This window comes from Phaethon aethereus (genome assembly GCF_964289735.1).
Source record: "Phaethon aethereus genome assembly, chromosome: 13".
Lineage (NCBI taxonomy): Eukaryota > Metazoa > Chordata > Aves > Phaethontiformes > Phaethontidae > Phaethon > Phaethon aethereus.
Window position 1 is genome coordinate 8,618,459 of NC_138589.1, and position 23,247 is coordinate 8,641,705.

At 36.5% G+C, this 23,247-nt stretch overlaps 1 protein-coding gene across 1 annotated transcript in view; it reads left to right on the forward strand.

Annotated features, from left to right (window-relative positions):
- The window catches only part of ITFG1 (integrin alpha FG-GAP repeat containing 1), an 86,855-nt gene that overhangs the window by 33,011 nt on the left and 30,597 nt on the right, over nt 1–23,247 (forward strand). Inside the window, exons 9-10 of the mRNA XM_082005665.1 lie at nt 10,587–10,681; nt 18,794–18,966. Coding sequence (XP_081861791.1) covers nt 10,587–10,681; nt 18,794–18,966 — 268 coding nt within the window. The remainder of the gene's footprint in view (nt 1–10,586; nt 10,682–18,793; nt 18,967–23,247) is intronic.

Consider the following 23,247-nt stretch of genomic DNA (forward strand, 5'->3'; position numbering starts at 1 on the left):
TGCCACCTTCTCATTTACACCCACCTTTCTATTTGTACACTGGTGCACTTCTGCAGTTCAAGATTCTGATTTATTTATCGCTCATACATCTTAGCAAAACAAGTTTTCTTTCAAAAGGTGACTTTGTCTAACAGTTCCTGCTTCTGAAGTTTTATCTGAAGTACCCTTTGTAGCCATAAGTATTTACCTGTCATTTGAAAAAAAGGGGGGAGCTTTGAATAAAATCCCGACTGGGAACCTCCAAAGGCAAGTAATTTTGGGTAAGGTTTCCTTTCTTAAACTAAGCAGGTTGAACAACAGCTATCAAGTATAAATTATTTAGATAAGTGGATCTGGAAAAAAACCAACTATTAGGTGACTCATGAGAAGGTGTCATAGATGTTAGTGTAATCTTAGCACCCAGTGTTCCTGAAGTACTCAAATAATGACTTTTTTTTTTAATGAAATGTAAATGTATGTTTGTATATGTCTCTATATATGTATCTGTAAGGTCTACAACATTTCTGTATATAGATATGTGTGTGCATATTTTAATGGAAAAATACGCAAAAGCAGCTGCGTATATATATCTCAATATATTCATGTAATATAGTAGGCCTTAGACTTTATGTCTGAACTGGAACCTCAAAAATAAGTAGCACTCCTCTCTTACATGATAGCAATGATTTGTACATTAACCTGACCAAAGGACAGTGAACAATTGACAAATTTGTATTGCCCTTTTAAAAATAAATCAGAAATGCTTTGTGACATATTTATTACAAATGGCATTTCAATTGGTTAAGGTGAGCAGAGCTGGACACTAGAGAATTCTGCACTTATTTAGCTGACACATTGCTCCAAACAAGTAAGAGCTCTTCATTATTACTTTTTCTATTCTTCTCATGTCACTGTGGTAATTGCAGTGCAGTGGTTGCTATAGCAAAAATGATTAATCCTCCACTGTTGTTATCTGTATGCTAGCAGAGGCTTTTTATAAGATCTGCTTGTACTGTCTTTACAGGAAATCATAGATGTTGGCTAGAATCCTGATAAATAATTGCAATTATAAAGAGTTTTCATAATCATCACTTAAAATAGTGGAGAATTTTGTATTTGTTAAAGAAATTTCAGGATTTCAGTGGCGTGCTCTGAAAATTACCAATTCTTTTTAGTAAGAAGATGAATGTGAACCATATTTTGGGCACACAAACCTGCTATTTTCTTGTTACTTTGAAGATTAATGAAATATGTCTTTAAAGTTGTGACCCAGAAGCAATTAGCATATCATATTGTGCTGTTTACGAAGTCCATTGATTCCTTTTTATAGGAAATTAATATATAACTGCTGTTCAGCTGTGATTGGTTCAGTTGGATAGGGGAGATAGATAAATCATCCTTCGTGATACCTGATCTAAGAATGTAAAAGTTTGATTAATCGGTAGTGGATTTTGCTTAGTTTAGGCAAAGAAATTTTTTGCGGCCTATATGTGAAGAGAATAAAACGTAGCTTTTCAAAATCAGACTAGATCATACTGTTGATAGTCGTCATAAGTAAATACAACTACTCTTACTTTCTCAAAGTAGCATTTAGCCAACTCCACCTCAGTTCTTTGTCTTTTAGTCACCATTTGTTTTCACAGCTGCTGCTGAGTCTTTATCTCTGTGGTTTTCCCTAATTTATGAAGTCTGTGTTTACTCCTACTATGCAGACTTGCTTAGTTTTTGACAAAGCATGGACTGGGATTGTTAAAGTTCCAACCAAGTCTTTTAGGGACCTGAACTCAGTTTTTTCTTGTATTTAAAATCCAGTTATCCAACTAAGACAACCTTTTCTGTTCTTATCCCTACAAAAGTAATTGAGCTGTTTCATGTATGTTAACTACTTGTGTGACACATGGTAGAAATTAATCGGTTTTTTGTAGGAAATGATAGCTCATTATTGCCAGTTGATGATGCTTAAAGAGGAAAACGGAGTGCCTAATCTTTGGGTTGTGTGTTTGGTTTTTTTTTTTTAAGCCATTCATTGCATTGTGCAAAATGCATTTTGGTGAAAGATTTTTGTTTAAAGTAGACTTTGATTGTCCTGCTGCTGCTGATACACAAAACTAAAAGCTACAAAATCAAAATGCAACTGCAGGTAAAAAGGCAGTGCATTTAAGGTATCAGCTTTGTTTTAACATCTGAATGTCTTTAGTTTTTTCTTTCTCTTCAGAATGCTGCATCCTCAGATGTAGTAGCTGTGTATCAAAGGAAAATTTTAATGGTGCGTTTCAGTAAATAACTTCCTTCATAAAGCATTTGTCTGTTGAGCGCTGTATTGTGAAAATATATTAGTGCTCCTGTACTCAATAAAAAGATTCTCTGAGAACCTTAATATGCAGGAAGACAACACTTCTGTGTTTGAAACACTCTGCGTAGGAGGAAAACTGTTCTTACTGTGGTGAGTTTGGGTGAAAAAGGTATAAAAGCTGATGGTAATAAAGAATTCTGAGTGACTCTAGGTAAGGAAGATGTCATTTTACTAACAGATGCACTTCAGTTCATCTGAAACAGCAGTGCATGGAGACCTGCCAACTTAATTGCCACTTGTGTTTTGAGTCCGTGAAAGTGTATTTAGAAGCTAAATCTGTCTTACCTGGTAATTGGTAACCAGTCATGGTGTGGATCTGAGAATAGGACAGACACGAAGTTGAAGCAATTGTGCAAAGTCCACCTAGGAAACTTTTGAATACAATTCAAAAATCAAATTCTTTTTTCAGATTAATCTTTGACCCCTTCAGGAGGTTATTTTTCCATGCATCTCATCCTTACTGTTCATCCCTATCACATAGTCATTTAGTGTATACCATCGTTTCATATTGCTCTTTTTGCTGTTTAAAATGCTACATTTCCTGATTCTTAAGGCATCTGTCCTGCTGTGACACCTACAGAAATCCCACGTTTCTGAACTGTTTCTCATCCCTTTGCCACTAAATTATAGCTGGGTACAATTGTATCAATGTTGTTATCGAAAATCCGAGAGGTACTTTTTCTAATACAGTTCTTGTTTTCCCTGAATTTGCAAAGGGTACATAATAAATAATATAATAAAGTCATAGTTGGGATTATAATTGTCTAATTTTGCAAGAGGAAAATATTTTAGAACATTTTGGCATGTTTTGGCACCTGTGAGAGTGCTATGTGATGGGCTGAGACTGGCTGGAGTTACAGCCATAGGTGATATGTTACTCGGTTCTCTTTAAGTAAGTTTCTATATGTACTTGACTCCCTTCAAAATATAAACACTAATTCTGTTGTTTCTTTCTCTCCAAGTCTTTATTATGACTTGGATACAGTGAGATATTTTTGTCCAGTTAATTTTAAACGTAGTTCCAAAGCAGCATCCATTTTGGCGGGGGGGAAATGAGTTTCTCATATCTTGCAAAGTTCTTTCACATATTGCTGACAAATGCTAACGTCTCCTGGAAAAAAATTGATGTTGCTTCATACTAGCTGTTGTCAAAGAGGTTTGTACGTTAAGAATTACTTTGCTTTCTTTCTAATAACTAGTCAAGTGGTGCGTGTGCCACTTGCTTATTCATTCATTGTTGAACAACTTAATCGCCTCACGATTGAATTTTTCTTTGATAATGTTGATGGTTAATATAACAAGAACTCTCAACCCAAAATGTAGTCACACAAGTGGCTTTCTTTAATTAGTGTTATCCCCATCATTTGTTGCCATGTGAGGGTTTAATGCCATATGGGCTTCCTAAATGTATAACATTAGATAGTTCCAAGCTGTACAGTCAGGCTTTGTAGTTTCTGTTTTAACAATATGAAATAGTTGGAGATAGGGAGTTTTCAGCATAAACTGCAACAGGAATTTCAGTGCTACTTTTTGTTTAGCATGCAGGGGCGTTCTCATTTTGTATTTAATCTAATTTCATTTTCCTGCGTGGATTCCAGTTGGTACATTTGATATAGTCTTTCCATTTAAGATAGAAGGCTGCATCTGATCCAACAGTGCAGACTGGAAGTCTCTTTGTGCAGTTTGCTGGCACGCTGTGTTTAAATGCTTTTCTTGCACTGGAGGTGCGAATATGGGTTCTTTGGAAGGATATAGACAGACTTAGTCACAATTGATTTAGTGTGAAGGAGAGTGTTATAAGGGCTTCTTTAATGTTCACAGAACTTCGAATCATCTGTAAAAGCTCTTTGCATCTGTTTTTTGAAGTTGTGAGTCACATTTTCTAAAAGCAGCAGACATTGATTCTTTTAGTAATGCGTAATTATCTTAGTAATTTATGGTAATTCTCTCTTTCATGACCATCTCGTTGAACACCTTAGGGCAGAGAGTGACAAAAAAACTCTAATCATCTTATTACTTCAGAACATAAATTTAAGATAATCAGCTTTCAAACAAACGTTTATTTTGTTTGAATATCAAACTCGGTTGTACTGGTTGTAGTTGTCTTGCCTGCCCTAGAAAGGTACTGTTTTGAGCACTACCGTAACACGGCTTTTTCCTCCTTATTTTTGTACTATTCTTTAGAACTTCAAATGAAAGGCTCATGACAAAGAAGAATGAGAACTGTGCAAAGCCATGAGGGAGAGATGTGAGCAAGCTATATGTATGGTGAAATAAAAAGCATATAGAGCCTCATTAGGATGTATTGTATTAAACAAGAGATGCCTTATACTTATTTGGACTTTAAATCAATAGCAGAGGAAAAACTTCCTGGCTTTTATTTTACTATGTTGAGGACATTTTTTTTATCTTATGTTCTTGAAGGGAATTGGGGACACTGCACTGACAGAAGGCCTATAATAATACAGGGTCCACAGCTAGTTTGAATGTGTATTCTCAAGAGAGAACAGTAGGTTCTCAAGGCATGAGGACTTCATGGTATCTTGCTTTTATGTAGTGACAGGTTCAGAATTGTGAAAGCTAGACTGTGTTCACTGGCTTAGCCTGCATATTCAGCTTATTTCTGTTTGCCAGAAAACAACTTCTTTTTAACACACCTGTAATAAGTTATAATAATCAGTCATCTCAAAAAAAAAAGTTGATTCCACTTCTGTTTTTAAAGGAGCAGAAGTAAGATTACACTGCAGCAGAACTACATAGCTGTTTAAAGTAAAAATGTTTGGATCATACACCTACCAAAAGCTGTTTTGCTCTTCGTAACTGCAACTTTATTTTGCTGTATTACAAACCAGTTTTGAATTAAGTGATCGTGATACTTGTCACTTCCCCAGGTTCTGTTTTGCTTTCAAAGGCCATGTTGTAAAGTACATCATACAAGCATGTGCAATGAATCTAATAACCCTTGAACTTGGTTGCAAAATACCACTTTTCTGATCTTTTTCTATGTTTTTAAAGGAATTCTGAGATTTGGATTGAGTATTTTTTGCCTACATTTACTTATGCTAAGTGAATAACATGTGTGTTTGCTTTAAAAGCGTATCTCTGATACATCTTGGTTTGGGAAGAAGTTCAGTATGTATGTATGTATGTATCTTTTTTCTTAAAGTGTGAAAGAACTTTATAATTCACCAGCAGTCTTTTCTTAAAAGAAAAAAAAAAAAGTTTGGTATTAGAGGGTTCCATTCTATCTTTTCTCTGTTGTAGGGCCTGCTGCCTATTTGCCTATTCAGTCTAGTTACTTTATATATATTTCTTTATAATTATGGATAGATGTAGGTGGTAAGTTAGATACCAGACAGAACTGACAGATTTACCCCTGCCCCCTCTGCCCCTCAAAAAAAGTCTATGCCAATGTGAGGTGATAATCCAGTTGGTTCAAATTGGAAGGGCTAAAACCTAGTAGACCCTGCTACAGCAATTTCTTAACTGTCAGAGCTGAAACTACACAAACTCTAGAGTCACCGTTACGAATTAGCAGACAGACAGCACATCTACATGTAGATGTGCAGTTCAGTGAGATGCTAGGACCTTGGGGTTAATGAATCTCTTGGAGTAACCACTGAGGCACCATTTGCTATTTGTGCATTTGTTTTAAAGTGTGTGCTTATGCTACAGTACACTAGCATTGCATTTTGAACATATAACACTTTTTCATAACACTATGTTGTACTTAATCTGATTTAGAAGGGTCTTTATGCTTTCTCTCACTCAAATTTACTTTTAGAATAGATTGAAAAGATTTGAGCTGTGTTTTTTTTTTTCCCAAGTGTGAACATTCACAATTAATGTTAAAGCTGCAGCTGCAAGTATTTTTTTCTCATACAATCTCCCTATATGAGGTGTGCTCCTAGTGATCTGCACAATCTGTGTCTTTTTGGTTATTCCTGGGTTGGATTGCTAACGTTTCACAGACATGGGCAAAACGCTAGCAAGAAGGCTTTGTGTCCCGGGCTTTTTGAAATACAGTGATGGGGAGTTGTAAGTAATAATTCTCACATGATTCCTAGATGGCATAATACTGCCAATTTTGTCTTTGTGTATTTTGACATAAGTACAGATTTGCAGCTGATGAGTAGGTGGGGACTGTTCTTTTTCTAGCCTTTTCCACTGCCTGTAAAACTTGATCTTTATTAACCGTGTAGTTCTTTAGTATCACAGTCAAGCCAGAATTGTGTGTTGAGAACATGCTAGCTAACAGTTGAGTCTTTATTGGTAGGTCAAACATGGCTTAAGTTGAGATGTGCTAGCAAAGGACGTTTGGCGTCTAGAGTATGTTTAGCCTCATGTATTGCTGCAAATTCCATTGAAGTTGCAAGTAAGCGTAACCTTGAGATTTCCAGCAGTTTGAACTGAGATTGTTTAAAATCCATACGGTAATGGATGAAAAATGCTAAGAGTTACAAAGTTCTTCAGTAAGGCAGATTTATAAAGTGCCCATTATTTTGTATACTGTAAATGTTAACAAATGTATGTTGGAAAGTTAGATGCTTTAATTGTTCTAGCTCTCTTTTGTGATGTTCTTCTTAGTCGTTGTGTTAGTCAGCAATAATGGGCACAATTCTCATTCACAGTATATAAAACATAGTAATTTTTAATTATGTCTAAATAAATACCTAGTTCTGAAAAATAATCTTTTTCTATGTGTTAAGCACATAATAGGTAAAATACTTGCAGGTGTACTTTAATCATCCAGTATGACAAATTCAGGAAGTAATTTCTCTGTAAATCAGGTACCACATTGAAAGCAACAGGAGTTATTTTTTTCAAGTTAATACAAAAACGCATGGAAATCTCTACACTTAGGAGCCACATGAAGAAGTTTTAAAGGAGGTGCTTTTATTTAGATTCTGCTTTCTAATACCTGCTTTTGAAGCTTGTAATTTTTCTGTGTCTCAACTGTGAAGGCGGTTCTGCAACGTTAAGCACTTACAAATCAATACTTATGTGGTCCAAGCTTATCCTTTCCTTTCCCTGCTCCTGTATTTCTATTTTCTTCAGTGTGCTGGTGCTGATTCTTAACCTGATTCTACAGTGCGCCATTCTTGAGCTAGATCGGCTGATGGGAGCCATACACTTCTGAAGGAGGAGGGAAGGAAATGGAAGTGCTTTTAGACAGCTCAGCATCCTCGATCGTCTCACCATGCGGTCACCTTTATATGAATCCCACAGCCTGTGTCACTTCAGAATAAGTGTCATACTGTAAAGCCATATAAAATTGATTTTATTAAAATATTAATTTTAAAATACTGATTTAAGGAATTGAAAATTTAGCAAAACACACCAGCTTAGCATAAAATTTAGTTTCAGACATCTATGCTTAATACAAATGTAATCATACTAATTTATTGGACTAATATGTTTATGTCTCATTTCTTTGTGATCTTTAAATTCAGCTGAGCATGAGTTTAAAAAAACAGAACAAAACCCCCAGCAACCAGTCTTCATAAGATGGATATCTCTGTCTGGAAAATTTTTGGAGGCTGGATACAGCAGTAATTTGAGATCTAGGTGAGCTTAAGAATGGCCCCTCAGACTGTCCAGGATTTTTCTTGGCAAAATTTATTTTTAAAACTGTGCCATAAATTCCCAGCAGAATTTTCTCTTATCTTACAAATTTATTTTTTAACTCTTGGATTTTTAAATATATGTTACACAGAATTGAAGAGAAATTGCAAATGAAAACAGGAGCCTATAATAAAAGTTACATAAATGGACCTGTACGTTCTGGTCAAAGGAATTGGGGAAACTGTCCTTCCGATATGGAAAGTGTGTCATATTATTTTGAGTTGCAGGGGAAAAGGTGTGTTGTTTGATGCATATTTACCTTTTATTCATTCTTTGATTGTACTGAATTATTTTTATCAAATCTTACTCTTAAACTCGTAATTTATCTAGAACGCTGGTACCTGTAAGGTGGTGGCTTTGTATCTAATTATGTGAAAGTTCCATCCTTCTTACTGCCCTATAGTTTCATTATTCTTCAAAGCTATGTAGGTTGTTCTTGTCAAGGTACTGCAGTATTACTGAACATTAATTACCAAGACTATCAAACTGAGTTATCAGCATAACAAGATGAATGTTTGCAATTTTAAGTAGAATCAAACATTTTATATTCTCCTCTGCTCCACAGCATAATTTAAAATGAGAACATCCTTGTCCTTGTCCCTTTCTAACAAACAAACACAAGAGAAGAAGTTAGTATTTGAAGGTTCTTTGTCCTCATGTGTCATTGAAAATCTTCTAAAATTACTTTAGACTGAAACTTCTGTAGAAATGTGATTAGAAGATTAGGGCTTAATTTAAATTTTATATTTCGCAAAACACCTACATCTCTGCGACTTAATCTGTTCTAGCAAAGCCTTCAATACTTCCATAGTTTATCATTTGCAAATTAAACCGTTTCTCCCATTTTAAGTTTAGAAAAAGCCTGAAGTCTAAACAGGATTTTATTCCAGTCCATGTAAGCAAAAATTAAAGTGAGTAACATGTTTTAATTGTTGTTCTTGAATGATGCAGAAGGAAAAATAAAAAACAACAGCTTCAGAAGCTGGTGCTGAGTTCAGACTGGTCAAATTCAAAAGCTGCTATGTTAATTCTTCTGTTCAGTGGTAACTTCCTTTCCCGTCTCTTCGGATGCAAACTTGCTGGATTTCTACCACCTGGGCTACTCAGCATCCTAAATTGTCTAGCCTTGATACCAGAGCTGCTGTGATAATTTGAGAGGGGTTTAGCGGTGAGGTAAAATAATTCATGAAGCAGATGGGATGTAGGAAACCACTAAAGGTGACTGGCTTTATCACTTAGAGATATTTGGGGAAGTCTGATATTTTCATCACTCCTCCTCCCCCTTATAACCCTACTTTCCATCTCCCAAATTCCTTATGTAATAAGGGAGGGACCTAGAACACTTAACTATGCACAGATATAGATATATACAAAAAGGAGGTTCAGCTTCATAGAAATACGATTTGGCAGGCTGAGAAAGCGTTTCTTATAGTACGAGTAGAGTACGATGGAACGTTTAGGCTGTGGTCAGTAGGTATATTGGGAAATGAATAAGAGATTCAGTGCCTTTGGCAGATGACCTAGTTTTTGCATATTAACTAAAGCGGTTTCTTCATGCGACTTTATGAAATCCGCTGAAAATATTAACACCAAGCTCCCCAGAACTGTATCGGCTAAGGGGCAATTGAAAAGATGAATTTTTTTATTACAGTATGGACTTCAATTTCATAGCTGGGAAGAGCGGATTCCCAGAAATTTTCCTGGTCTGGGGCATACCATCTCTCTAGCAAGTCAAGTTTGGTTATAAACAGGACTTGCAGCAGTAGCCATTAATGCAGCTTACATTAGGCTACTTCTCTGTTCTTCCTTCCCAGCCCATAGGAGGTAACTTGGTGGCTTATCTCTTAGTAGGAGGGCAGTGTATGTCTGGATACGCTAGGCAGGGCTGCAGGGTCACCATGTGAACACAGGGCTTTCTCCTGCGGTAGATGATGAGCAATAAATTAATTTCCCCCCTCGCCCCCCCATATGCTCTGTGTGTCAGAATTCTAGATGCAAATAGACATTGCTTGTTTAAACATTAAAAGGTCGTTATTCTGCTAACAGTTTTGGAAATACATGGATTAAAGGCGCTTGAAGAACATTTTTGAAAACCTGTAAATTACTCAGAGTTGCCTAATTCTGTAAGCCTGGAATTTATTAGCCATTGTGTTAGTCAACTTTCCAGTATCCTGTTTTATCTTATGTTATAGATTAACATGTGAACTTGTGACTCTTTAAGAAGAAGAATTGCTGATAATATGAGAGTTTAAAACCAGTTCAGAAAAATTAAGTAAGTTTGTGTGGTAGACTTGTGATGGTAGACTTAAATTAAAGGTATCTTTCTTCTCAACTAAACACAGGGATTGAGTAAATTACTAAGCACTAATTTTTCTAAATATATCACATCATCAGAAATAAAATTTAATATTTTCTCTATTTTATGGGTCCAGGTGAAAGTACATTTACAAAGACAATCTTCAAACAAAAGACCCAAAATAGATGATTAGGTTAAGGATTTTGAAAAGCTCTAGTTTATCTTGTTAATTTTTCACATTTAAAAAAAAAAATCACATCTGATTATCTCTTGCAAACAGGGTTTCTGATTTTGCAAGTACAAAGCTGACGATCTTTTTTTTCTCTTTGACAGATGGGGACGGACAAAGTGAACATTTATTACCAGTCTGCGAAGATACAACGTGTCAAAAAAGTGCAATCTACTTAACTAAGCTAGGATTGGATCAGGTATTATGAGTTTGGAATTGCAAAGGCAAAGGAATATACTGTGCCTTATGAAATAATGTGAAATAGGAAAATTATTTTTCAGGAAAGAAAAACTGAACTTCCTCACCTGTAATTAATAATATAAGAGACTTTTATTTGTTTACTTATTTATTACCTATCTAAAAAATATGGGTTTGGTGGAAGAGGTTGCATGCCTAGAATTCTATATGATGGATAATTCTACTCAAGAAAATGATGGATCTTTCTGATAAGTCACTTTCTTGATTGCAAAACACTGCATTCTAAGCACCATAACTGCCCTAGCACGAGATGACAAACAAGGTTTGTGTTAAGAGTTGGAAAAAGATCTAATTAATTCAAATAAGCTTCTTCAGTTTAAGTTAAAGAGTTATTTTATAGTAAAGACAAAAAATATATTGCGTATACACATGCCCCCCCCCCCCAAATTGAACCAGCCCTTACCCCTTAGTTCTACTGTGTCTTTGACTGTTATTAATTAAGTACATTTCCAAAGGGTATATGAAGACTTGTTTAGGCTATGTATCTTCAGGATTGGGTTTCTATTATACTATTTCAGCTTCATTTGTTTGTAACACATTGTTTTGAAAGACATGGTCATAATTCATGCAGTGAATTACTATATATTAGTCTATTTTAAAGTGTGTGCTAATCTGTTTTAAGTATTTACAGTGCCCTGAAAGTTACAGCTTATAGTACCTTAACCTAATGTTTGTTTGATGCCTTAATAAATGTTTTTACTCAATAGGCCAAGGTGACCTATAAAGAACTTGCTTATCGCTGACAGCAAAACCCACTGTAGTGTACTTAGAGGAATTTATAAAATATGCCATACATGTTTCTAACCAGGTTATGAATTACTGATAATTGCTTTACTGACAAAAGTAGAATTTTTCCGTGTAAGTAGTACCTTCTGATCTATATTTCAGAATCTATAGGTGAATGTACTGTTTGCTCAAGGAACAGAACGTACTTTGGTAAGGTGCTTCTTGTTACAGTCTGCAGCCGAAGTTTATAGTGTAGGTTTTCTCTTTTAAATACCCAGAATTTCTAGAACACAGGCTAGAGCATACTTTTCTACTAGCAAGAAAATCACTCTGTATTGGCAAGAAAAGCACACAGTTATCAGTCAGTTAAGGAAGTATAACACAGAATAGAGGCAGTGGATTGTAGCGTTACTGGATACACAGTGTTGCAGTGGAGTTGGATCTACACATAAAGCAAGTGGATGCTCAATTCATGATACTTGCACTGCTTTCTGGTCAAAGGGGAGAATACAGACTTTTCATAAGGATTATATTGCTGTAACAGGCTGCTTACATTTCACTGTTGAGTAGTTGGGGTGCTCTTATATCAGAAGACAACTGCTCTTTAGCTCTAAATTTAGTTCCTTACTCTCAATAATATAAGTAGTAAAAGACATTTGAGTGTTTCTGCTGAAGTAAATTTGAGACAAATATTCTCAATGAATGTAATTTCACTGTAGAAAGCAAACTACACACAAACAGCGTGTATCTCTGAGATACAAAGCTGTTACTTGAGAGTAGCAGATGACTGGGCAGCGTGCTAAAGAAAAGTTACATTATCTGTTGTTCGTGGTATGTTTCTAGAAGGAAGTGATGCAGTAGTGGGAGAGGTCATGTGGGTCAATTTGCATAAGATCAGAATTTTTCTGAAGTAGAGTCTTTTATTGTAACCTGCTCTGAAGTAGCATTGGACATCGACAGTTTTTCTGTTCCTTCATTGTTTCTTTTTTTGGTAGAGATCAACTATTTAGTTAAAAATACATCAGATTTTTAATATACCAATTTTGATACTCAGTATATTTAATTTTTATACTTAATTTAGCAGTCTCACTGTGTCATTTCAATTTTAAAATAATTTCCAATGTAATGACATTTGAGTTAAAAATTAGCAGCCAAATATTGTCATTTTATTTTTAGAAGTGAAGCAGCCAACAGATTCTTGTTCTGCTAGAAAGAAGTATTAAAAAGTATTAAAAGTTACCTAGGAACTTGAAAGCAATTTTCCCTGCATATTTTTAGAATGACTTTTTAATTAAAAATGACAGTATCAAATGGCATGCAATAATGACTTGTTCTGGCCTAACCTGTTTAAAGAATCATATCTATAATAGTCTTTTCTTACACTCAGACTCATCTAGAGGGGATGGAGCTTTTTCTTCTAAAGCATTTTATCTTTTCCATTCTTAAACAGTGGAAAATATCAGTATCTTCATTCATATGTCTGCAGTTTTTCCCATGTGTTGCATGTTTCCTTCAGGTAGAAATGTATTCAAACGTTACTTCCCAGATATATTTGGAAGTGAAATGTTTTAGTTTCATTCAATTTGGTCATTGTGAGATCAGATGACCCAACTTCTGAGCTTTGACTAAATAAGTTAATTGTCATGAGAAATGATGAACATAAACTTTGTGGCAACACACTAGGAACAGTTCCTGTTGTTTATTTAATCACTGTACAATTTGGGGGAAATAATAATGAGCCCTTGTGGTGAGCAGAATGTGTTTCAACAAGGGGATGGTATCCCTTGTGGAACAGGTAGGTGATTGTAGGGAATCGATGAGAAACTGAGAGATTGCAAGTCTTTTACTGAAAAAGTAGAAGACGTTATATATCCATTACCTCTGCTCAGTTTTTGCTGTAGGGTCTTATGGGGGTCTTTTTAGGTCTTAAGAGTGTAGTTAGGAATTCTGGTTTCCAGAATTTTGTTGGTTTTTTTAATAAGGAACTTACCGATCTCGGATCTGAAAGATGACAAATTAGATTACAGCCTTACAAAACATAGTTTGCCTACGGTAACTGGACCTGGTTCTGTCCTTCCTGCTTGTTTGTTGTGACATTTGATGAAACCAAATGAAAAACAGTTAACACAGTTCAGCAAAATGCATAGCAATCAGAAAAACACACCTGTAGAATTTGTGGAGCATATGGCTGTGGAGGGGCACGTAATGGCATGTCAGGCTTTGGAGTTGTTCTGGTAAGATCTTGTTTGACGTTTGTCAGTCTACAGTATTATTTCTCATAATTTCTTTGCCATAGCTGGATGGCTACTGGAAAGCCAAGCAGACGTAGGAGAATTATTTGAAGGATGATCTTTCACCATAAATTTTAATTTATTTAATGATTTAATCTTTATAAATCTTGAAAATATCTCAGATAAATTTTCTTTTTTTGGGGTGATGGAGTAAAAGTAAAGGCCAACAAAATACATGTGAGTGACTTAAGGAGATAAAGACCTACTAAAATTTTAAAAGAATGTGAATGTTTCCATAGCAACAGAAGAATTGCTGTCAGATCTGAAGTAGAATCCTGTATGCTGTTTTAGACTGTGGCAGGTGTTAGGACACCTCAGATGACTTTAAATTCACCTGCAATAGCTACGGACAAATCTGCTAGCTGATTTAGATCTCTCATCTAGATTCGGAAAATTAGACTGAGTTCTCCCTGAAACTTGTTTTAAAGCCCCTAGTACTGTTTATTGTAGAAACTCTAGATATTATGTTGTTCTTAGAGATGACTAATATTTCTTTTAATTTTACCAAGTATTCAGTATGATTTTTTCATTTGTTTCCTGAGGCAATCAGTATTATTTCAATCCCTTCATTTTAGAGTTTCTTTGTGGGCTTGATGATTTTTATAACCGTTCTCTGCACAACAGAAAGGTTATAGCTTTATTCCTCTTACAAATCTAGCAGCTCTGAAGTAGAACACAGCAGTGCAACCTACAGCAAACCACAGGTCTTCGTGGAGTCGTTCTCTAGGCTGAAAAGGTGTATTTGACAGCATTGATTATCAGCTCCAGCTAGTCACTGGTAGAAGTTTTTCCTCCTTCCTCTATACCAGTTTGAAGTGGGGGTGGGAGGAGGCCTTGCAGCTGCTGTAATTTTAATAAATCTCAGATTCTACAAGATCATCTCATCACTTCTAAGTTGCTCATCTTTCTCAAAGCAGCTGTGGGGCTGTGAGCCATGTTCCAGCATTGAAAATGGCTTTTACTGCTCTAGTTACTTTTTTCTATGTTGCTAAGTCAGTGTTGAGGATTGTTGTGTTCCAGGCTTTGAACACCGTAAGTTAATGGTATAACGTATAAGTAATTTAGTTAATTTTTGTGCAATAGTGGCTACTCAACTGTATACAGAATTCAGGTGACCTTCATATGCACTGAAAGCCTAATGCATCCTGAAATCACTGGATTTAGTTTTTTATGTGCAGCTGAACTACAGCGCACATGTACAGTAGAAGGGGAGCCTCCAGGGAAAAGGACTTCTGTTGTTGTGGCCAGTTCTTTCAGGCCACTCTTGATACTCATCTTTCTATCAGATGGGATAGTATTTGTCATAGAAGGGAGGAGAAACCCTGGCACTTCCAGAAAAGGTATTGGCCAAGAGTGGGCTACCAATTTCCAGATGCTTTCTGGCTCACGGCTTGCTCCCTGCCTGTGTTAGGTGGCCTGGAAGTGGGCAGCTGTCTGGATGCGTTATTTCTGCGTCATAGGTTTCTGGCCATAGTGTAAAAACTGAGATGTGTTAATCCCACAGTTTTGGCTCAAAGACCTGTTAATGGGCTTTGGAGCAAGAGAACTGCCTTTCCTAATGTATAGAAGAATGTGGACTCTGAAAGAAAGGAGCCCTTTTTGAGTGAGGTGGGGTGAATGCAATTTTTCTCAAGTACCTGAGATCTTTTTCAAAGTGAAAAAGATGCTGTTTTTACAGGCAATAAAGCATTCTCTCTTCTACTTGTTGAAAAACAAGTATTTGAAGAGTTTGAAAACAAATTTTCAAGCACTTAAATAATGATATTTTTCTTATTTTAGCCTACAAAAATCATTAATTGAAGGAGTAAAATATCTACATAAATGTTTTAGGTAATGATATTAGTGGTGCTGTGCAATGGAATTTAACAAAAGGGGAAGTAGTACATCTTTGATTTCTCTGACTGAATTTTATGTATTAATTAAAATTTTCTTTTAGATACACTCATTCCACTTTTCAATTTGTCTGTTTTCATACGAGCGAGGTAACAGAAATCATATGATCAGAAAACTGCAAAAAAATAGCTTTGTGTGTCCTCATTATACCCACCTATTTCTATCTTACAGTAAAAGGAAAAAAAAAAAAACAGTTTTAGTCTTTTTCCTATTAAGATAGTAACAGCAAACACGAAGCTTAAAGCAATTGTCTGGATTATCAAATACAAAAGAAGCAGAAGATTTATATTATTGACAAACATTTCCGTTTTTTCTCTTCTGTACTGATGTATATGTCCTGAGGCACATGAACAATTAGTTTTGCATTACATTACACAATACTGCCGTTTAGAATAGAAATATACAGAATGAGTTTCACCGAAAATGTGGATTACTCTGAATTCAAACTGTCAGAGTCAGTTACGTGTGGTGCTAGAATGTGCTCTGGTTATGCATCGAACAAGAGTGATATTTTTGAAATGTTCTACAACTGCTGTTATAAAAAGTCCCACAGCTGGTTCAGTGAGATGGATAAATCTTACTCTGTAGTGTGCTTGGTAACAATAGATGCTCACCTGTTGTTTTCTATCTCTGCATTTCATTGTCGATCTTATGATTCTAAAATTGCTTTCTATGAATCACTCTCTGAGTAGAGTAAAAACAGAATACACATTCAGATTTGCGCCTAAAAAAAAATCATTTTTGATTTTGTTTCTTTAAAATAGTGTTACCATACATGGGAACATTTAGAAAGTATATGATGGATATAATTGGATTTCATTGCAATGACTGTGTGAATGATACCGTGTAAAGTAAAAACCTATATTATATTTCATGGTTCTGATTTCAATCGGTGTTTTTCAAAATTACAGTATTAATAATACTGTTTCATCTGTCTTCTGCATGACAAATAAGTGCTAAGAAATGTAACCCTTTGAAAAAATTCCTTTAGTTTAAGAGTCTTTTTCTTATTTTCTGTTGTTTTCCTTAGATTTTCCAAACCTTCAGCAGCTAACAGTAGCTAAATAGGCATGCATATGTTTGGGGGGAGTCGAGGGTCAAAGTATCTTTAATTTCAACTCTGAGTTTTTATCAGGAGTGTTGTAGTTCATCATTGCGGTTCAAATATCATCACTTACACAGGCAGACATGCACGAAGTATATGCAGTGTCTGGCAGAACTCTTCTAAGCCATCTGGGATATCCAAACAAAGTTGACTTAGTGCACTTTTCTTATAATTTGGGGGCTTCTCTAATAAGCATGTGTTTGTACGTAATCTCACGGGACCAGTCCACGTGTTGCACGTAATTGCCGTGTGGCAGGAATGTTGTTGATTACTGGGTTGTGTTAGTGAGGGAGACTCTCCACAGCGGGAAACGATGCTGTCAGGGATCTCATTCTGGTTCCTGAAATAGCTAAATTAAGGCTTGGATGAGAGACATTTAAGATGCTGTTAAGTGCTTTTGATGTTGATGATGGTGATCCTTTAAGATGGCATCCTTCTGTCCTTTTGAAGGCATTGTCAGTTATTTGACATGTAAAATTACTTCTGGCTTGAAAAATAGCACTGAATTTTCTGTAGCACTGAAATGTTAACGCTGGTACTTCAGCTTCATACCAACTTGTGAAATTACTTTGATTTTAATTAAGATAAATTGCTACTTAGCACCTCTGCAGCACTTTGTGGAAAGTAAGTGCAGATACATTCTACTTCTTGTACTGGAAAAATTATACTTTGCAGTTCTTTTGTACTTTCAATTTAATACTGTAATCTTAATTTCTTATCAAAGAGTTCAGTATCTGGTGCTGCTGGGGAGATAGGAAGGGAATTGAAGCTCTTGAACTTCTAAATATCCATGAATAAGAGAATCATTCAAGCTGAAATGAACCTCAGGACATCCAGCCTTCTGCTTTACGCAGGGTCAGCACTGAATTCAGACCATGTTGTTTAGAGCTTTGTCCAGTCAAACTTTGAAAACCCCCAAGGACAAAGATTCTGCAACTTCTCTGGGCCTCTTTCCTAGTTTAATTATCATCATCATAGTGAATTTTTGTTTGTTTGTTTACCTCCCTTATAGTCTGTGACTATTGTCTCCTGTTCTTCTGCCATATATCTCAGCAGAGAGCCTGGCTCCACCTTCTCAGTTATCTCCTTGCAGATATTGGAAGGTCACTGTTAAGTCCCCCCTAAATCTTCTGTTCTCTGGGCTGAACGAGCCCTGTGCCGTCAGCCTGTCCTTTAAGTAAATATTCAACGCCTGACCATCTTGGTGACCCTTCTCTAAACACACTCAGTATTCTCAGATTTTTCTTGTGGGGCACAAAACTGGACGCAGGATCCAGATGCCGACTAGTAAGTGCTGAATAAAGAGAAATAATCACTCGCCTCAATCAGCAGGAGCATAGGCAGCAGCTTGCCGTCATAGCTGCCACACTTGGCTTTAGCTTGCTGCTCGCCAGGACCCACGCATCTTTTTAGGAAGAGGAGCTACCCAGCTGGTCAGTCTCCAGCTTACGCTGTTGCAGTGGTTTACTCACTTTTGCAGGACTTTCCTTTGCTGATTGTTATGAGGTTCCTGTTTGCCCATTCTTGTCTTTCTAGGTCCCCTCTGAATGGCCATTCTGTCCTGATTGTATCCCCCAGTTTGATGTTGTCCACAAATTTGAGGGTGCGTCCCTTCTCCAGCTTTAATGCTGCCTATTGCTTGTAATCCCAAGAAAAATGGACAGACTCAGGATGTCAAGACCCTGATAGTTTGAGCTTACCTAAAGATTAGTACAGGTTCTAGGCAAGCCTGTTGTTTCTTCAAGTGAAATTGTTCCTGGATACCTCCATACACTGGGCACAATCCAAAACACAGGTCCTTTATTCTTACAACCCTATCTTTCTCTCTTCTGGAATAATAGTGCATAGAAAAAACTTTAATTTTTTCATTTGATGACAGAGTTAGGAAATAAGGATTATTTTCTCTTCAGAAATTTGTAAATGGTTAAGAATCCTGATGCAGTGAAGAAATGTCAGCTGTTTTTAAAAGAATTAGGTTGTTTTAATCAATAGATTTTTTTTACTTAGCTGTTCTTTTTTTTTTTGTCTTATTTTACAGTGGATTCCGGTCTTGCAAGACTTCAGAAATAAAGACACGCTCTGGGGCTTTGTACCGTATCAAAATGACAAATCTTCAGCGGAAATTTCATTTCCAATTACGCTTCATATTGGAGATTACAATATGGATGGCTACCCAGATGCTCTTGCTATACTAAAAAACACATCTGGAAGGTAAGAGTATATGTAAACTTAGAAATAAAGACTATCAAATGCATGTTCAATCATCAGTCATACAAATTACTAATTTTACTGCATCTTGTTCATTTTATCAAGTGAACAAGGCTTTTGATCTCTGCTACATGTTTCCCCTTTAAAAAGGTATTCATTTACATGGTATGTTTAGAATGCATAATTGTATAGGCTCAGATTGTGGCTCTTGGTGGGGAATTGCACAGGGGAGTGGAGTATGAAGTACCGTTTTAGGCACTCCTCCCCAATCACAGCAGCTGATTATCCCTCCCTTTCCTTTCCCAAATCATATTCTGTGAAACCCTGACTTCAGCTTTCAGTGTTGGCTAGTAACACCAGGCTGCTGAGAGCTGGGGAACCTGTTCTGTGCTGTTGCAAGGAGTGAACGCTGGCTGGTGACTCTGCTGAAAAATGCAGTAGTGTGTTGCTGCCTTTTGAGAACCAGGAATTTTAGACACACCTAGTAACTTATCAGTGATTTTATATTGTCCAAATTTAACCGAAATAAATAAACTCTGCTGCCCCACACCCTCCCCCCCAAAAAAAGACGCTTCTAACCTCTCCTATTAAATTTGTCAGTGTAATCTTTTTCCTCCTTTTTTTTTCCTTCATTACTTACTTTCCTGATACTTTGTATTGCTACCATCTGGTGTTAGGTGGGAGAGGGCATGTAGTGATGCTTACAGGGAGATTATTGTACACTGAGGAGTTAGTGAACCACATAACAGCTGACCTGAGTAGGTGCATGCCTGTGCTGTTCTGCGCATATCGCTTGGCTGCAGGATAAACATAGCCAGCTAATCGTAACGGAGAAGCCTGTAGGCAGCGCTCACTTGGCACCTGGTGATGATACCACTGGCATGTCCTTGTCTTTACCTTGAAGTGAAGCAGCATGCTTTCATGTGAACATCCTTTTGCTTGACAGTAGAAGTGATGAATAGAATTGTTTACTTCTAAGAAAAACCTCAAAGAGCTCTAGAGGCCATAATGCCACTGAACCTCGCTACAGACAGGGTATGCCAGCATGCTGTGTCCTGACTAGAGGTCTGTCTGATGCCGCACAACTTGGGTTTTCTAGCATCTGAAGAGTTGTAAGATTCTGTTCTACCCCCTTTTTCCTCCTCAGGTCAGTGCTTGTAAAAGGTATTTTAATCAATACCTTATGGAGTCTCAACATCTTCCTTACTGGGATCTATGACAAATACTTGCACTAGTGCATTACAAGGCAAAATAAGCCTCCCTTACAGGTGTATTTAGTATCTTCCTCTGTATGGTATTTTGGATGAGCTTGGGTGCAGGCTCATAGTTTGAATTAATACTCCTTAAGGAAAAGAACTGAGGAGCTCAGAACAGTATATAGACAGAATTTAGATGCTGAAGTCAAAGAATTCAATTCAGATCCTCTAGTGGTTGCCTAAACATGTCACCCGCTGACACTTTTGTGTTAAGAGTTCTTCAGATACTGACACATACCTAAAAATGACCCAGTTTGAAGAGCTACGTGCTTGTATTCAGCCTACGTGATGTGATTCAGAGACAAGGCAGTGAGCAGCTGAGCTCTGTCTCTGTACTTCTGAGCCTTAAAATAACTAGCACAGCAGCTGTTTATATTCAGCTATGGCAGAGGAGAAGGAGGTGATGCTGTTTCTGCCCAGAACTTGCATAGACAAAGTTAAAGCACTAGGGCCCTGAATGTCAGGTTTTCTACTACACAGGGAGTTTGCATCTTCTGTTCCACTGTCACTGAATAAAGACTGTAAACAGTCTTGAGAGCAGATTAGAACCAAAGTCTTTCCTTTTCCATAGAAATACCGTGGTCAAGCATTGGAACAGGCTGCCCAGGGAAGTAGTGGAGTAACCATCACTGGAGGTGTTCAGAAAATGTGTAGACGTGGCACTTTGGGACACGGTTTAGTGGGTGTGGTGGTGTTGGGTTGATGGTTGGACTTGGTGATCTTGGGGGTCTCTTCCAGCCTTAAGGATTCTATGATTCTATCTAAACTATGAAGTTGTTCTTGTTTTTACTTAAGCTCCACAAATGTTGTGTTTTAAGCTGTGCTGTAGGCTATCTTCTAGCATGTATCCTGATGGCTAGTACACTTCAGAAGGACTTTATGAAGATTTCTGGAGTTCAGAAGTTATTTTATCTTTTAAAATTTGTAGGAGCCTCTCTCCTCTGGCTGGTATATAATTATGTCATTTAATATTATGTAAAAGGTTTAACTAGTTTATAACTAGTTACTCCTGTAAAAGCCCAGGAAGTTACCTATGTTTCACTGCAGTGAATTACTGAGATACACTTTTATCTTTATTCTCCTTGCTTCTGAAATTGTTTGTTTATTCAGTTGGGTGCATCTTAAAGTTATTTTGAAATTTGACTTTGAAGTTGAGTGACACAGTAAGGCATAAGGGCTGAAGGTACTGGCAAGTGATTTGACAGGTTATTAAAAGGGAAGTTCAGAGAGCTGAGGAAGTCTGGCAAAAAAAGAGTAAGTAAATGAATATTTAAGAAATACATTGCATGTTAACATTGTATATTTCCAGTGTTTGTAGAAAAGTAATGGAAACAGGCTCTTCATACCCTGGGATGGGAATGAAAGTCACATTTTTTGCACCCCCTATCAAATGTCACTTTCAGAGTAATATTAATTCATTGTTTCTGAGTGGTTTAAACAAGTACTTCCTTTTAAAATGTGTAACTGGGTCACAGGGTGGAGAGAATTAAAAGTGTGTGAATTAAATTAAAAGCTCATCTTAAATTAGAGCAAATTAAAATGAAAACCTTATTTAATTGATTTTAAACACTTCTGGATCAAGCTGTTTATTTCTTTCTCTGAAGCCTTTCATGCTACATCTACAGATCTAATTTCAGTGATTCGTAACTGTGGTTAAATGATAGAAGCTCTATCTATGATTTCAAAACTCTTGACCTCAATCTGTGGTGTAGTCTAGGAAGCCTATCTTGTAGTAGCTGTCTGTAACTTAAAGAAATTAGAGGCAGAAACCATTTTATTCGTCTGAAAATACACTGATATGTGATAATGGAAAAATATGATTAAAATCAGTTACATGCCTTCATCACAACTCAGGAAAGCACTTTCTGATCAAATCCTTAAAAATACCTACAAAACACTGAAATAAAGACATCATAGTGAGGAATAAGTTGGTTTACTGTCCTTCCAGGTGAGTAAGTCAGGAAAACAGTTAATAGCTTCAAGTATTCTCAGAACTGCCGTAAGACTCACTGTTTTATCTCCTGCCATATCCGTTTGATTTTATTCAAAGCAAATGTTTTTCACAGGTGAAGTAATGTTCAAGTTGGAAATACAGTATCTCTTTCTGACATTGGTGATAAATAACACTAAAGACTGAAACTTGGAGATAACAAACAACTGGATAGGGACAGTTGAATGAAAAACTCTGAGTGTAATACAATTCTAGAAAGTTTTCCAGGTATTCATGCTGAGTTTTAAATTCATGTATATGTCTTAATCCTTTATATGGGTATACTTGAAATGACTCTTATCTGACTAAGTCCTCTCTTCCTAAATCATTGTTAGTTGTCACTTTTCAGAAGTAAGGTTGGATAGAGGACTTCTTTTTAAATGTAGGATTGATGAGCACCTTGTAATTGAGAATAGCTAAAAAACCAAAGGCAAATTCAATTATTCTGAATGTCTGGAGTAAGATATTAGTCATTGAGATGTCTCCTGTATAACTGTAAATGAACTAGCCTAAAACTGACAGAATGAGAGATGTATGAAATTAAGCAGTAAATATTTAATTCTAATTCCAAAGAAAGGTGTTAAAATAAAACTGAGATAAGTCTTCAGTCTTTCTTTGGTGTTAGGCCTCGCTTACAGTTATTCAGCCTCATTAAATTTAGCTTTGCTGCATAGATGTCTTCGGTCAGAAGGTCCAAATTGTAGACAACTCTATATTTCATTGAGCATCACTCATGAGCTGTTTGGGATAAAGTTATGCAGGTAGTACACAGTTTAGCCGCCACTGTGTATACATTGGTGTGTATACCTAAATATTGAAAGTGCTGCAAGTAGCATGTTAAGGGTGATACGCTAGTCTTAGTTCAGAGTTACTTTGCTCTGCCTCTTCTCAGTATTTAAGCTGAATTGCTCGATATTGACTGTTAGACATTTTGTGTAGCACTTCAGCATTGATTTTGAGGTTTTACCATTGTAGCAGTGTCTGTCTTTATGTGTTTCCCCATAGCTTTCAGGACATTGTTTTGTCATTTTAAGGATG